Genomic DNA, 17,535 nt, shown 5'->3' on the forward strand with positions numbered 1-17,535 from the left:
AAAGTTGCTCACATTTCAAGTGAATTTAAGATTTCTTATTCTCAGGATTTTTTTTTTTTTTTTTTTGGCTGCACAGCATGGCTTTTGGGATCTTAGTTCTCCAACCAGGGATTGAACCTGAGCCCTCACCTGGTCAGCAGTGAAAGTGTGGAGTGCTAACCACTGAACTGCCAGGGAATTCCCAGGAAGGATTTTTTGTTTTGTTTTTTTTTTGGCGGTACACAGGCCTCTCACTGTTGTGGCCTCTCCCCCCGCGGAGCACAGGCTCTGGACGCGCAGGCTCAGCGGCCATGGCTCACGCGCGCAGTCGCTCCGCGGCATGTGGGATCTTCCCGGACCGGGGCACGAACCCGTGTCCCCTGCATCAGCAGGCGGACTCTCAACCACTGCGCCACCAGGGAAGCCCCCAGGAAGGATTTTTAAAGTAGTTCTTTCAGTCATGTTGTATACCATATTTCTCTAAAGTAGCCCAATTAAAAAAATTTTTTAGTACTAAAGCATAATTTGGAAGCATAGACTCAATTTTCATGATTCTGAACAGGACTGCCAAAGTGTCTGGTATTTTGCAATGTAAATTTACCCCCATTTTCTTCTGCATTCAATATATTAATAGTACACTTGCTGTGGGTAGGTACGATGTCTTTTCTTTTGTTTCCTCAAATAGTGTCGGGCATTCACTAATACTGATTTGGATTTCACTGGCAGACAAAAAAAAAAACACTTTTTAAGATTTAAGGACTGTCAAAACCTATTAAGATTTATAGTTTGCCTAAACCTATGACAATAAACAATGTCAGGGTTACTGGCTTATGGAATAAATCAAAACAGAATATGCACTAAAGACCTCTACAGTTGAAGATAAAATAAACTAGGGAGAGTTTAGTCACTTGAGTTCTTTCCAAAAACAAATCTACTTTGTGATGTGATCTTGTTGATGGCTTTGGTAAATAGGAAGCACATACCCTAAAATGTAATTTTTAAACAGAGGAACAGCAAAATATATGATAATGGGTTACTAGAAGACTGCTTGGTCTTCACAGATCTCTACAAAGGAGGAATTAAGAATAACAACTGGTTAACCAAGAGAAAAGAATCAGTTGCTTGACCTTGGCTATTTCAATGAAGTTATTTCTCAAGTAGATGATAAGACATAAAGTTGCCATTGCATGCTATTTCTTTTTTTTTTTTTTTCCGGTACGCGGGCCTCTCACTGTTGTGGCCTCTCCCGTTGCGTAGCTCAGGCTCCGGACACGCAGGTTCAGCGGCCATGGCTCACGGGCCCAGCCGCTCCGCGGCACGTGGGATCTTCCCGGACCAGGGCACGAACCTGTGTCCCCTGCATCGGCAGGCGGACTCTCAACCACTGCACCACCAGGGAAGCCCCATGCTATTTCTTAAGCGTTTCAAACTCCCTTTGTTTTGTGTTTATACTCACCAAACAATGAGACCTGCCCCTTGCAAATGATGACTCAATATTAGTTAACATTTATAGAGTTTTCACTCTGTGTCCCAATTGGGCTCCAGGTACTGGTGTCACCCTGAATGATTTCAAAAGTCTTACAGAACAAAGGGACCCAAAATTTATCTCAGGCATGCCCCTCAATTAAAAACAATAAGTGAACTAGAAGACAAGAAAGGTTAAGTGGCTTTTCCAATTCACTCAGGAGCAGCTCAGTACAGAGCAGGGGCTGAGACCTCCATTTCTGGTCGTTAGATTGAGCCTGGTTTTCCTGTACCATCGTTTGTCATCTTGTTCCACGGCAGCACCTGAGGGACCACAGCGAGGCAGAGGAGAGTGTGACCAGAATGCTCCTCCTCTCCCATTTCATTGGCAGAAATTTTATTTTACAGTCTATTGATTGTGTTCTGAGTAAGAAGTCCTACATTTTTTTTCACTTTAAAAAATGGGAGTAGACCAAAGAATCCGCCTGCCAATGCAGGGGACACGGGTTTGATCCCTGGTCCAGGAAGATCCCGCGTGCTGCGGAGCAACTAAGCCCATGTGCCACAACTACTGAGGCCCGCGCTCCTAGAGCCCGTGCTCCACAACAAGAGAAGCCACCGCAATGAGAAGCCCGTGTACAGCAACGAAGAGTAGCCCCCGCTCGCTGCAACTAGAGAAAGCCCACGCGCAGCAATGAAGACCCAATGTAGCCAAAAATAAATAAAATAAAATAAATTAATTTTAAAAAATAGGAGTAGACCATAACAACAGCAAGGCTGTAATTATGTGAGGTAATGGATGTGTTAACTAACCTTATTGTGATAAATATTTTGCAATATAGACTTGCATCAATTCATGACACTGTGCACCTTAAACTTATACAGTATGTCAATTATATCTCAATAAAGCTGGAAAAAATGTTTGAAAACTACTGTTATACACTTTACTATTGGAAGAAGTACTACGTTAAAGCTGTGAATACGACTGACTTTTAATAAATTTTTCTGCTGGTTCAGAAGTTAAAGCCTCCCAAATGTAGCTCAGCATTATTTTTTAGGTCCATTACCTGTGTTAATTTTTAAGAACATTCTCAGCATCGACTTAAGAGTAGAGACTGCTTTACTTGAAAAAGAAGAGGCCATTTGGTGGCATTGGAAGTTGCACCAAGTCTTTATGTGTATCTTCTGAGGAAGCATAAAAGGATGAAAAGAAAATGGGACACTGATGTCTATGTAGAGATTTGAGAAACTGGACATAATCACTCTCAAATTCACCTTCTTCCCAATTTGTCAAAATCAGACTACCCCAGAGCATATAGCTAGCTTAGATCCTAGTACAGTGTTTTTTTCTTTTAAAAGTTGTAAACCATTCACTTGAAATGGTAAGCTGTACTTACTAATGCATGCCAACAGAAATGGGCCATCTCTCTTAGAGGGATATAGGCAGGTGCTGAAATACTCCATTAAAGGAGCTAAAAGTAGTAGTGGTAGGATGCTGACGACATTCATTACTGCAACTGGCAGAAGAAATCCACCCAAATTCAGGTTGGAATTCATGGTCTGCAGATAATATCCTGAAGGAATCTGTATTTGAAGGGGGAAAGAGCCATTCAGTAAGACTTTTAAATTTTAAATTTTAAAGTAACTTTGGAGGAAGTGTCCTGTGGCAGATTCCTTGTCCCTTGCCAGTACTCTGTGACAGATGAGCTGGATGTTCCCCGGGTCTCCAAGGTCATGATTATGAACTGACAAAGGAGAGTAGGAACTGTGTCTAGTCTATTGACAATTCTACTGATTCTTTATGGACGAATATTTTGTCCTCTAGTCTATCTTCTTAATTTTCCTTGGAAAAGTAAAAGTGACCCTAATTTTGTGCTTGGGATGACACATAAGAAATCATGTAATAAATTTTGCATATAAGCAAATAAGCTTTTTGTTTTTCCCAACAATAAAGCAAAAGCCAGTAGAAAGTATTAAGACTTTCATTTTCACCTGGATTAAAAAATAGTTTGGGGCTAGACTAGATCCTTTAAATACCATCAAGTTTGATGGCGAAATAGGTAAGAATGATTTTTCCCTAAGAGGGGACCCAGTGAGGAAACACATTACTTGTTGTAGGCTGTCTTTATAGGCTACCTGGATTGGCCTTGTTTTTAACATAAGCCAAGTAAGACGAGAAAAGGGAGAGAAAACATACTTGTGTCTATACTCTCCTTTTAAACTAATCGTGTGGCACTAGAGGACCAAAAAGGGAACTCCAAGAAAAAAGTTGCACAATAAAGTAGCAGAAATGAAAACAAAAACAAAACACTAACAACACCTCTACCTCACTGGAAACCATCAAGGTAGTGTTAGAATTTTTTTTAAAAAACCTAATACTAACTAAAACTCTAACATTAACTTGGAGTCTCTTCAAGTATTCCTAACCTCTCCTTAGGTCACAACATCAGAACTAAAGTACAATGTCACAGGAAAAGGGGCATCTCCTCACTTTTATAGTTCATGAGCTGTGTTGCAATAATCACATCTTTGTCATTATCATTAGTAGCACAGAGTATTTCTTTCATTCCCAGGGGCACACAAAGCTACTGAGTGGCTTGGTGAGAAAGTCAACCCAAGTCTTGTCCTTGAGGAATGGATTCTCCATTTTTTCTTACAGTGTGTGAACTACATTAGGAGTCCTGCCTTACCTCCATCCTGGGAGAGCAACCCAGCTCAAACATCCAGATAACAGCTTCTTGTTTGAAACCTTCACTAACTCCTTCTCTATTATCAATTGTGCAATTCGAGGAGGTATAAGGAGAAGCAGAGTCATAAGTCAGTACAGCTGCTAACCAGCCCACCAGTTGTAAAATCAGCCTATTGCTATGTTAACTGCCTAAATCCAGGAATGGACCACATTTTCACTGAGATTCTTTCTATCTGTATAAAATATGTCCTGGTGATAATTTATCTTCCAATCTTTAATTTGACCCTTGGGATTGTAAACAGGATTGTTTTGGTTGGGTACAGATGGCAAGAGGGAAGGGAGTATTAGCTAGTTCTGCCCTAGTTCAATCAAAATATTAAGCATGTATCCCCAGTCAGAGGAAAATGAATGATGGTTTTTAAAATAGTGCTGGCAGCAGAACTACTCTAAGACTGAAAGGATCTCAGTACAACTTGAAAGTTTCTGTTACTGATTTCAAGTGAGAATTATTGTTAACAGGAATAAAGTTATTGTCGGCATGAATCACAGACACAGAAACCTGTTAACTTAATAATGTGGCAAATGTACTATTAATCTTTAGTGAAGCAATATTAATATATTGCATAATCTAAAAAAAGGCCCCGATAGCTTGAAATCATTTCTGCTTCTGCCTCAAGTTCTGAAATCATCTCCTTTAAAAATTTTAAATACTTTTATTTCATACAAGCCTCTGAGAATTCAGGAATAACTGCTGTCAATAAAGATTCATTTTCACCTTTGAATGGCCAGTAATGTCAAATGGCAACATCATTGGCCTTAATATCAACATATTTTAAATGTATGTCTTGGAACTGAAGGTCAATAATGGCTACTAAATTTAAAATATGGAATTCGATGATGTTTTATTCTTGGTATTTTGATCGCCTTTATACTGGTGATTATTTCATCTGGAGGCAAAAATCTTATTCCAGCCTATCCCAATGGAAGTTACCTCTGCCTCCCTTGAGAAGTACATTCTAAACATTTTCTTTGAAGTTTCTGGTATAACATTACTGTATATGATTTTGGAACCTGTATAGTCTGTACCAGGGATTTTTAACCCAGCTGCAAGAGAGGCATACTGGGTAACAGCAAAGTGTGGGCATTGATACCAGCCTGGGGTAGGGATAGCCCCTCTGCCATATGCTAGTAGGGTAACCAAGAACCAATTGCAAGTCACTTAATGTCTCTGAGACGCAGATTTAGAATAGTAAAATCTGCCCTGTAGGCTTGCTTTGGGGGTTAAATTAGGCACTGTGAAGTCATCTTTTAGAGGCTCCGACACATATAGGTGGTCAATAAGTATTAGTATTTGTTCTTTGCAATAAACTAGGCATCTAGATTTGGTGATATGCTTAAAAATTAGCTTATCAAAATTTATTCTAATTTATGTTAAATTTAAAAATATGTAACAGTTTGCAGAGAAGACTCGAACTTGGTAAAAAAAAAAAATCAGGGGTCACTACATTATGAAGGTAAGAATCAGTATGTGCTATTTGCACAGAAGGTTCGAGGCATCCCATGGAACCATTAGTAATTTTGTACTCGTGATTAATTTCTCCATTCTAAGATGTTTTCATGATATTTTTAAAAATTTTAATACATTTATTTAACCCAATAAAGTAAAAATATTTTAGCACGATCAATATAAAAATTATTAATGAGATATTTACATTGTTCTTTTTTCGTATTGAGCCTTCAAAATCTGGTATTTTACACGTATAGTATGTTTCATTTTACAAGGCACATTCCAAATGCTCAAGAGCAACAAGTGGCTACCATATTGAACAGTACAGTTGTAGAACAATATGGGAGACAGTGATTAAAGTGTGTGGGATGCAAATGGTGATATGTTTTAAAAGTTTACCTGTAGATATGCACCTCTTATCTGCTCACCTACGTTACCCTAGAACTAAATAGGCATCATGCTTTTACTTGTGTGTCAAAGCTGTGGCTTAGAGTGTCTATCCAAGCTTACAAAACTACCATCTTTCTCCTCCCCTTCGGAGGTTAAAAGAATACACCCACTACCAAAGCTTGAAGTCTAACCATCAACAGTTAGCAAAAGACCTTAGCTGGTTGAGGGCTCTTATGATTAAAAGTTAGGGAAGCCCATCACAACTCCAGCATTATGTAGAAGCTAATAAATAGCAGTTGTTACGTTTACTTATTGCAGGAACAAGCACCCAAAGTTTAACGTGGATTCTCTTAGTTCAGTTATGTTAAAATAATCCAAATAGTTTCCAAGCAGTTACTCTATCATCTGAAACTGCTGTGTTTGAATACTGCTGGCGTATGTTAGAAACAGCTAACCTGGATTTACAAACTGTTTCTACCCTGTAGTGATAAATATGTTCAAATGAGTTTCTTGGAATGGAAGGGGGAAGTTAACATGAGAATAGAGTCTACCAGATCAGACTTCGGCCTCAGTGAAAGTATTTCCCAACACCAAGTCTCTCTGATACCATTGCTGAAAGTTTGGTTTTTTTTGGCAACATAAAGTTAAATATTAACTCCTGTGAAGAAAGAGTTTTTGGAGTTGAGGTTTTAGAAAAAGCTGATTCATTTGGCTTGGCTTTACTTATATTTTCTGTGTGAATATAATGTAATATTTTCTGCGGCCTTTTTCTTTAAGAATCTGAAAACCCACTTAGTAGAAGAGGATGGGTGTTGGTCTCTAGCATGGGTGACAAACCAATCTCCAGCACGTGAATCAGACTGCGTACTTGGAAGAAGTCAGAGGAGCACATCCCCAGTTTCTTTCAGAATCTTGGATGTAGCCCCTCTAGATTTTTATTTTTTATATACAGCAGGTTCTTATTAGTCATCAGTTTTATACACATCAGTGTCTACATGTCAATCCCAATCTCCCAATTCATCACACCACCACCACCACCACCACCCCACCGCTTTCCCCCCTTGATGTTTGTACGTTTGTCCTCTACATCTGTGTCTCTATTTCTACCTTGCAAACCGGTTCATCTGTACCATTTTTCTAGATTCCACATATATGCGTTAATATACAATATTTGTTTTTCTCTTTCTGGCTTACTTCACCCTGTATGACAGTCTCTAGATCCATCCATGTCTCTACAAATTACCCAATTTCGTTCCTTTTTATGGCTGAGTAATATTCCATTGTATATATGTACCACATCTTCTTTATCCATTCGTCTGTTGATGGACACTTAGGTTGCTTCCATGACCTGGCTCTTGTAAGTAGTGCTTCAATGAACATTGGGGTGCATGTGTCTTTTTGAATTATGGTTTTCTCTGGGTATATGCCTAGTAGTGGGATTGCTGGGTCATATGGTAATTCTATTTTTAGTTTTTTAAGGAACCTCCATACTGTTCTCCATAGTGGCTGTATCAATTTACATTCCCACCAACAGTGCAAGAGGGTTACCTTTTCTCCACACCCTCTCCAGCATTTGTTGCTTGTAGATTTTCTGATGATGCACATTCTAATTGGTGTGAGGTGATACCTCATTGTAGTTTTGATTTGTATTTCTCTAATAATAAGTGATGTTGAGCAGCTTTTCATGTGCCTCTTGGCCATCTGTATGTCTTCTTTGGAGAAATGTCTATTTAGGTCTTCTTCTGCCCATTTTTTGATTGGGTTGTTTGTTTTAATATTGAGCTGCATGAGCTGTTTATATATTTGGAGATTAATCCTTTGTCCATTCATTCCTTTGCAAATATTTTCTCCTATACTGAGGGTTGTCTTTTCATCTTGTATACAGTTGCCTTTGCTGTGCAAAAACTTTTAAGTTTCATTAGGCCCATTTTTTAATTTTCGTTTTTATTTCCATTACTCTAGGAGGTGGGTCAAAAAAGATCTTGCTGTGATTAATGTCAAAGAGTGTTCTGCCTATGTTTTCCTCTAAGAATTTTATAGTGTCCAGTCTTACATTTAGGTTGTTAATCCATTTTGAGTTTATTTTTGTGTATGGTGTTAGGGAGTGTTCTAATTTCATTCTTTTACATGTAGCTGTCCAGTTTTCCCAGTACCACTTACTGAAGAGGCTGTCTTTTCTCCACTGTGTATCCTTGCCTCCTTTGTCATAGACTAGTTGACCATAGGTGCATGGGTTTATCTCTGGGCTTTCTATCCTGTTCCATTGATTTATATTTCGGTTTTTGTGCTGGTACCATATTGTCTTGATTACTGTAGCTTTATAGTATAGTCTGAAGTCAGGGCGTCTGATTCCTCCAGCTCCATTTTTTTCCCTCAAGATTGCTTTGGATATTTGGGTTCTTTTGTGTCTCCATACAAAATTTAAGATTGTTTGTTTTAGTTCTGTAAAAAATGTCACTGGTAATTTCCTAGGGATTGCACTGAATCTGTAGATTGCTTTGGGTAGTATAGTCATTTTCATGATATTGACTCTTCCAATCCAAGAACATGGTATATCTCTCCATCTGTTTGTGTCATCTTCGATTTGTTTCATCAGTGTCTTACAGTTTTTCTGAGTACAGGTATTTTACCTCCTTAGGTATGTTTATTCCTAGGTATTTTATTCTTTTTGTTGCAATGGTGAATGGGAATGTTTCCTTAATTTCTCTTTCTGATCTTTCATTGTTAGTGTACAGGAATGCAAGAGATTTCTGTGCATTAATTTTGTATCCTGCAACTTTACAAAATTCATTGATTACCTCTAGTAATTTCTGCTCACATCTTTAGGCTTATCTATGTATAATATTATGTCATGTGCAAACAGTGACAGTGTTACTTCTTCTTTTCCAATTTGTATTCCTTTCATTTCCTTTTCTTCTGTGATTGCCGTGGCTAGGACTTCCAAAACTGTGTTGAATAATAGTGGCAAGTGTGGACATCCTTGTCTTGTTCCTGATCTTAGAGGGAATGCTTTCAGTTTTTCACCATTGAGAGTGATGTTTGCTGTGGGTTTGTCTTTTATGATTTGTCATATGTGGTTATTATGCGGAGGTAGGTTCCCTCTATGCCCACTTTCTGGAGAGTTTTTATCATAAATGGGTGTTGAATTTTGTCAAAAGCTTTTTCTGCATCTATTGAGATGATCATGTGGTTTTCATTCTTCAATTTGTTAATATGGTGTACCACATTGATTGATTTGTGTATATTGAAGAATCCTTGCATCCCTGGGATAAATCACACTTAATCATGGTGTGTGATCCTTTTAACGTGTTGTTGGATTCTGTTTGCTACTATTTTGTTGAGGATTTTTGCATCTATATTCATCAGTGATATAGGTCTGTAATTTTCTTTTTTTGTAGTATCTTTGTCTGATTTTGTTATCAGGGTGGTGGTGGCCTCATAGAATGAGTTTGGGAGTGTTCCTTTCTCTGCAATTTTTTAGAAGAGTTTGAGAAGGATGGATGCTAGCTCTTCTCTAAATGTTTGATAGAATTCGCCTGTGAAGCCATCGGGGTCCTGGACTTTTGTTTGTTGGAAGATTTTTAATCACAGTTTCAACTTCATTACTTGTGATTGGTCTGTTATATTTTCTGTTTCTTCTTGGTTCAGTCTTGGAAGGTTATACCTTTATAAGACTGTGTCCATTTCTTCCAGGTTGTCCATTTTATTAGCACAGAGTTGCTTGTAGTAGTCTCTCATGATGCTTTATAGTTCTGTGGTGTCCATTGTAACTTCTTTTTCATTTCTAATTTTATTGATTTGAGTCCTCTTCCTCTTTTTCTTGATGAGCCTGGCTAAAGGTTTATGAATTTTGTTTATCTTCTCAAAGAACAAACTTTTAGTTTTATTGATCTTTGCTATTGTTTTCTTCGTTTCTATTTCATTTATTTCTGCTCTGATCTTTATGATTTCTTACCTTCTACTGACTTTGGGTTTTCTTTGTTTTTCTTTCTCTAGTTCCTTTAGGTGTAAGGTTAGATTGTTTATTTGAGATTTTTCTTGTTTCTTGAGGTAGGATTGTATTGCTGTAAACTTCCCTCTTAGAACTGCTTTTGCTGCATCCCATAGGTTTTGGATCATCATGTTTTCAATGTCATTTGTCTCTAGGTATTTTCTGATTTCTTCTTTGATTTCTTCAGTGATCTCTTGGTTATTTAGTAACACATTGTTTAGCCTCCATGTTTTTGTGTTTTTTACACTTTTTCCCCTGTAATTGATTTCTAATCTCATAGTGTTGTGGTCAGAAAAGATGCTTGATATGATTTCAGTTTTCTTAAATTTACCGAGGCTTGATTTGTGACCCAAGATGTGATCAATCCTGGAGAATGTTCCGTGGGCACTTGAGAAAAAAGTGTAATCTGCTGTTTTTGGGTGGAATGTCCTATAAATATCAATTAAATCTATCTGGTCTATTGTGTCATTTAACCCTTGTGTTTCCTTATTCATTTTCTGTTTGGATGATCTGTCCATTGGTGTAAGTGAGGTGTTAAAGCCCCCCACTATTATTGTGTTACTGTCGATTTCCTCTTTTAGAGCTGTTAGCATTTGCCTTATGTATTGAGGTGCTCCTACGTTGGGTGTATATATATTTATAATTGGTATATCTTCTTCTTGGATTGATCCCTTGATCATTATGTAGTGTCCTTGCATGCCTCTTGTAACATTCTTTATTTTAAAGTCTATTTTATCTGATATTAGTATTGCTACTCCAGCTTTCTTTTGATTTCCAATTGCATGGAATATCTTTTTCCATCCCCTCACTTTCAGTCTGTATGTGTCCCTAGGTCTGAAGTGGGTCTCTTGTAGACAGCTTGTATATGGATCTTGTTTTTGTATCCATTCAGCAAGCCTGTGTCTTTTGGTTGGAGCACTTAATCCATTCACATTTAAGGTAATTATCGATATGTATGTTCCTATTACCATTTTCTTAACTGTTTTGGGTTTGTTTTTGTAGGTCCTTTTCTTCTCTTGTGTTTCCCATTTAGAGACATTCCTTTAGCATTTGTTGTAGAAGTGGTTTGGTGGTGCTGAATTTTCTTAGCTTTTGCTTGTCTGTAAAGCTTTTGATTTCTTAGTGGAATCTGAATGAGATCCTTGCGGGGTAGAGTAATCTTGGTTGTAGGTTCTTCCCTTTCATCACTTTAAGTATATCGTGCCACTGTCTCCTGGCTTGTAGAGTTTCTGCTGAGAAATCAGCTCTTAACCTTATGGGAGTTCCCTTGTATTTGTCGTTTTTCCCTTGTTTCTTTTAATAATTTTTCTTCGTCTTTAAGTTTTGTCAATTTGATTACTATGTGTTTCGGCGTGTTTCTCCTTGGGTTTATCCTGCCTGGGACTCTTTGCACATCCTGGACTTGGGTGGCTATTTCCTTTCCCATGTTAGGGAAATTTTCGACTATAATCTCTTCAAATATTTTCTTGGGTCCTTTCTCTCTCTCTTCTCCTTCTGGGACTCCTATAATGCGAATGTTGTTGTGTTTAATGTTGTCCCAGAGGTCTCTTAGGCTGTCCTAACTTCTTTTCATTCTTTTTTCTTTATTCTGTTCTGCAGCAGTGAATTCTACCATTCTGTCTTCCAGGTCACTTATCCATTCTTCTGCCTCAGTTATTCTGCTATTGATTCCTTCTAGTGTATTTTTCAATTCAGTTATTGTATTGTTCATTTCTGTTTGTTTGTTCTTTAATTCTTCTAGATGTTTGTTCTTTAATTCTTCTAGGTCTTTGTTAAACATTTCTTGCATCTTCTCGATCTTTGCCTCCATTCTTTTTCTGAAGTCCTCGATCATCTTCACTATCATTATTCTGAATTCTTTTTCTTAAAGTTTGCCTGTCTCCACTTTATTTAGTTGTTTTTCTGGGGTTTTATCATGTTCCTTCATCTTGTACATAGTCCTCTGCCTTTTCATTTTGTCTATCTTTCTGTGAATGTGGTTTTTGTTCCACAGGTTTCAGGATTGTAGTTTTTCATGCTTCTGCTCTCTGCCCTCTGGTGGATGAGTCTATCTAAGAGGCTTGTGCAAGCTTCCTGACTGGAGGGACTGGTGGTGGGTATAGCTGGGTGTTGCTCCGGTGGGCAGAGCTCAGTAAAACTTTAATCCACTTGTCTGCTGATGGGTGGGGCTGAGTTCCCTCCCTGTTGGTTGTTTGGCTTGAGGCAACCCAGCACTCAGGCCTACAGTTTCTTTGGTGGGGCTAATGGTGGACTCCGGGAGGGCTCATGCCAAGGAGTACTTCCCAGAACTTCTGCTGCCAGTGTCCTTGTCACGATGGTGACCCACAGCCACCGCCCATCTCTGCAGGAGACCCTCAAGCATTAGCAGGTAGGTCTGGTTCAGTTTCCTATGGGGTCACTGCTCCTTCCCCCGGGTCCTGATGCACACACTATTTTGTGTGTGCCCTCCAAGAGTGGAACCTCTTTTTCCCCTAGTTCTGTGAAAGTCCTGCAATCAAATCCCACTAGCCTTCAAAGTCTGATTCTCTGGGAATTCTTCCTGTTGCCAGACCCCCAGGTTGGGAAGCCTGATGTGGGGCTCAGAACCTTCACTCCAGCAGGTGGACTTCTGTGGTATAAGTGTTCTCCAGTTTGTGAGTCACCCACCCAGCAGTCATGGGATTTGATTTTATGGTGATTGAGCCCCTCCTACCATCTCATTGAGACTTCTCCTTTATCTTTGGATGTGGGGTATCTTTATTGGTGAGTCTCAGTGTCTTCCTGTTGATGATTACTCAGCAGTTAGTTGTGATTCTGATGCTCTTGCAAGAGGGAGTGTGTTTTCATGCTATTAATGACATATATACAGGTAGTAATTTTGTGTTTTTGTTCCATCTACTATTGTGGAGTCAAGAGAGAGGTTGAATCTGCTAAGTCAGCCTAGCTTTCATGCATTGTTTAGAACAAGGGTCAGCAAACTTTTGTGTAAAAGGCCAGATAGACAATATTTCCACATGTGGATTCTGTTGCAAGTACTCAGCTCTGCTGTTTTCATGCATAAGCAGACATACTATGACAAACAAACAGGAGTGGTTGTGTTCCAATAAAACTTTATTTATGGATTCTGAATTTTTTTTCTTTTAAAGAAGAAGTTTTTATTCTGTTTGGTTAGAAGGACAGGATCCTTCTAACCAAACAGAAGTTCTATACTTATCCTTTTCTAACAATTGTACTTTCTTCCTTTTTTTTTTGAATTTAATTTTATTTATTTCTGGCTGCACTGGGTCTTTGTTGCTGTGCACGGGCTACTTTCTTTTTTTTAATTGAAGTATAGTTGATTTACATTGTTGTGTTAGTTTCAGGTGTGCCACAAAGTGATTCATATATTCATATATATATATATATATATATATATGTGTGTGTGTGTGTGTGTGTGTGTGTGTGTATATATATATATATATATATATATATTCTTTTTCGGATTCTTTTCCCTTAAAGCTATTACAAAATATTGAGTATAGTTCCTTGTGCTATACAGTAGGTCCTTGTTGGTTACCTATTTTATATATAGTAGTGTGTATACCAAACTCCTAATTTACCCTCCCCACCCCCCACCTTCCCCTTTGGTAATCATAAATTTGTTTTCTATGTCTGTGGGTACGGACACTGAATTTTGAATTTCATATAATTGTCTTTTGCTACAAAACATTTTTCTTCTTTTGATTTTTTTAAACCATAGAAAAATGTAAAAACCTTCTTACCTTGCAGGACATATGAAAAAGGCAGTGGGCTGATTTGGCCTGCAGGTAATAATTTGCTGACCCCTGGTTTAGAGAAACAAGCATTGTACTAAGAATAAGAAGGTAGATTCTGCTTTTCCTTCACTACTATTCACTGTATGACCTCCTTATCCCCTTCAAAATCACTTTATTTTTCTAAGCCTCAGTTTCCTCTTCAACAAATGAAGTAGTTGAATAAGTTAATCTCTAAGTTTTTTCCCAGCTCTATTATTCTATGATTTAAGAATATAGCTCACTCAATAGCCATCTAATTCCAAGGTAGAGGTTAGTAATGCAGAGTCCCAAATTTCTTCAAAGACTTTTATAATCATTTATATTTCTGCATAAGTAAGTGACTCTTTGACCATTACTACATTAAAATTGTATTAAAATCACATATACTTATAAACAGTACTTTGGACTTAGTATTTTCCCCTTGATTTCCTCATAGCATAGGACTGATTCACCAAGGGAACTAAGAATTGGTAGGGAAAGAATCGTTTGCTGATTAGTATTTATACTTAAGAATACAGTGGGGGGTGGTACTCAAATCAGCCATTTTAGCTACTTGTTAGTACCAGTTTTTAAAGGCTTGGTCAAGGAGGAAGGCAAAACCTTTGGAAGGGAGTAGTTGGGTAATTATCCATAGATCTCATATTTGTGCATTACTCTTAGACCTTATGACAAATTCTCTGAAGTATTGTCTGCACCTACTGACAGACATTCATAGTTCTATAGGAGAAACATTACACCCAGGTCCTCCTCAGGTATGCCTCTGTCTGACCCCACTTAGCTTTTAAAATTAGAGCCTGTAATGTATTTATATGATAACAGCCTAATGAAGTATATGGGAAGCACTTGTTGGGGTGAAAAGAAATGTTCACTTGTTATGTTAACATGCAGTCATTTGGTCATTGCTAGGGGTAGTATTAATTACCTTTCCTCACCTGCATAAGGCACATTCTGTAGAGGAGCTGAAAAATGAAGAGAGGGAGAAGGGTGAAGAAAAATTTTGTGTCTTCCACATGGAGCTCACTGTAGCGGCCGCCATTTTTTTCCTTGGCATGGTCTAACCAGCTTGTCACACCTCCACCAAGGTGGCAATACTGCAGACAGCATGTTTTTAGTGCATTAACAAACACCCCAAAGGTTGTCAGGAGGGAGCAACCTGCAAGCAATTGGAAATATTACATATTAGTAAAGGAACTGTTCTTCAAGTTTCCAAAATGTCAATCAGAAAGATGGCAGTTGTAAGGATGAAAGGCAGTAAAGTGATTGAGAAGATTTTAGCACCCAAGGGGTTGAATTCAAAGGAGTAAGCTTCTGACAAGGGCTCTGGCATCCTGGTGACCAGCCCAAGGTGGTGCCTGACAGATGATGTAAAAAATGAAAAAGCTAAGATCAGTGGAAGCATATTAAAAAGGGAAGAAAGGTGACAAAATAAAGCACCAAAGTAAAAGATTTCAGAGTCTCTCAGAAGCCTCTAACTTGAACACATTAATGACTAAGACAACCTGAAGTTTCATTTACAGCCTTAACACAAAGAACTAGTACTAGTTTTTAATATAAATTGCCATATAAATAATCCGCACTTTCCTTGTTAGGTAGGAGGCGGTCTCTTATCTTGACATGTAGATGAAAGGAAATATTTTCTCTGCTTTGACTTTATCCTTGAATTTCAGACATAAGGTTAAACTTTGAACTCTTCAAATGACTTTATGTATGTTGATAGTGTCACTAAAAGTTCAGATTAGATTAGTTGGCTTTTGACTTTTCCAGTAGTTTCCTCTGGGTTTATATGGCTGTTGCTTTAGCATCAGCAGTATTTTATTGCGTTAGATGTTTGCAATCACTTACTGCTAGTGATTTGCAATCTCATTGTTGCTTCTTTTATGATCTTTCAGATTTCACCTTTTCTTCGACTCCATTAGGACTTCCTGATACAATGACAGATAAGAGATCCCGGTTTGGTTAGCAGTTCAGCTGTGCCAATCATGATACAACTTCTCATAGCACTCCTTTTGACCAGATAAACCCTTTCACAAATTACCAAGACACCAAACCATGGCTGCAGGATAAACGATAAAATAAATATAAAAATGTTGGAGTTTCTCCAAAGAAAGCTGCTGTAGAAACTCAGATAATAGTTTGATCATCATTTTAATTATGTTCAAGTTTCCTATAGTAAAATGCTAGGTGAAATGCCTTCTAACCAAGTTCATTTAAATGCCACAGGGTATTGGTTTTTATATTTAAATAAAGGGTATTTATTAATATTTCTTTTTATGGTTATAGAGTGATGATAGTGATTTGATCTGGTCTTTTCTTTAAGAGTTGTAATAGACCTATTATGTCAGTCTTTGATTAATTGAGGAAGCTGGGAGCCTGGTAATGGAATATGGAGCCTTTCGCCTCTAAGTCACTGAATCCAATCCAGCCCAAATTGGTAGTGACCAAGAGTGATTACAGCAGAGGCCTCTGTGAAGTGTGTTGAGGTCAAGTGGAAGTAGGTCGGGATAATTGCTGGCAGGAGATAGGCTCATATCTACAGTCACTACTGCCTCTTAGTCACTGTGGCCAGACCAGAACTGAGAAGGCCAAGAGAACAGAAGCACCTGTGAGTGACCAAGGTCTGTCTCCTTAACAAGGAAGTCATTGGGACATCTCTTTACTATTGGAGAAAGAACTTCTCTATTAGGAGACTATTCCCAGCTGTTTCAATTAGTTTACTTAAGATTTTGGTAAGATGAAAACTGAGAATGTCTTGATGAACAGTCTAGAGACTGAATTTGAACAGGTCTGGGCTAGGCGGCTTAACTTCCCGACATTTCCTTCTCATCTTATCTCTGTTGCTCATCAACCTGTTCTCTGCTCAACTCTTGCGAAACAATGCCATGTAGACAGGAGGGTCATTACTGGCATTGATCCAACTTACTCTGTGCTTTCAAAAAGACTTCATTATTAAACAATAACTATTTGCAGGATGAAGGGTTATTTCAAGAGGTATTCTCCCCAATTTCCTTCCTATGTTTTAAATTCAGGACTTTATTGAATGTAATATGTTTTAAACCCACTAGTTCTTTTCCATATAAACAAATCACTATTTGTCACAAGATAAATTTGGATCTGCTTTTATGCATGATAAGTTGATACCTCCAGTCTTATTAAGTAGTTAAATACCACTATCATATTATTTCTAAAGAAAGGTAGTTCGGATTAGCGCTTCTGAAACTAGCTGTGTTAAAAGATAAGTTTTTTAAAAAAAATTCTCAACTATCATGGTCAATACATTTGTGAAATACGATAAAATGGAATACCTAAAAAATAAAATAAAAACAAAGATACAAAATATAAAACCTGATCTTTTGATTATTAGATTCAACAAACATATGATGTAACTTTCCATAATATTTCTACATATTTTCTCTCAGTGTCTTTATTTTCTATGTTGCACACCAGTAACAAACAGTTTATGATCAGCACTACCCCATGGACCAAGTTTTGAGTAGCACTGCCTTGAATACACACTTTGAAAAATTAATTTATTTAAACAAGTAAAATTGTACCTGATATGGTGATATAAAGCAGGAAAAACAAAATGGTTAAGAACAAGAAATGATTAGGTATGAATGAGGTCTAAAATTTTAGCCCTCCAAGTGTGCATAATTGATGCCAAACAAATGTGAATGCAATCATTCATTTATTTAACATATTTATTACGTACCTACTATGTGTCAGGGACTTTTCTAGGCCTTAA

At 37.8% G+C, this 17,535-nt stretch overlaps 2 protein-coding genes across 2 annotated transcripts in view; one reads left to right on the top strand and one right to left on the bottom strand.

Annotated features, from left to right (window-relative positions):
• Positions 1-17,535, top strand: part of DERA (deoxyribose-phosphate aldolase) — a 363,055-nt gene that overhangs the window by 317,837 nt on the left and 27,683 nt on the right. The window lies entirely within an intron of this gene.
• SLC15A5 (solute carrier family 15 member 5) overlaps positions 1-17,535 on the bottom strand; it is an 82,058-nt gene that overhangs the window by 36,938 nt on the left and 27,585 nt on the right. The window contains 2 exon segments of the mRNA XM_004281107.3: positions 2,841-3,027; positions 14,726-14,946. Of these exon segments, the coding sequence (XP_004281155.2) occupies positions 2,841-3,027; positions 14,726-14,946 (408 nt within the window).

The sequence above is a fragment of the Orcinus orca genome, chromosome 11, assembly GCF_937001465.1.
Source record: "Orcinus orca chromosome 11, mOrcOrc1.1, whole genome shotgun sequence".
Taxonomy (NCBI): Eukaryota; Metazoa; Chordata; class Mammalia; order Artiodactyla; family Delphinidae; genus Orcinus; species Orcinus orca.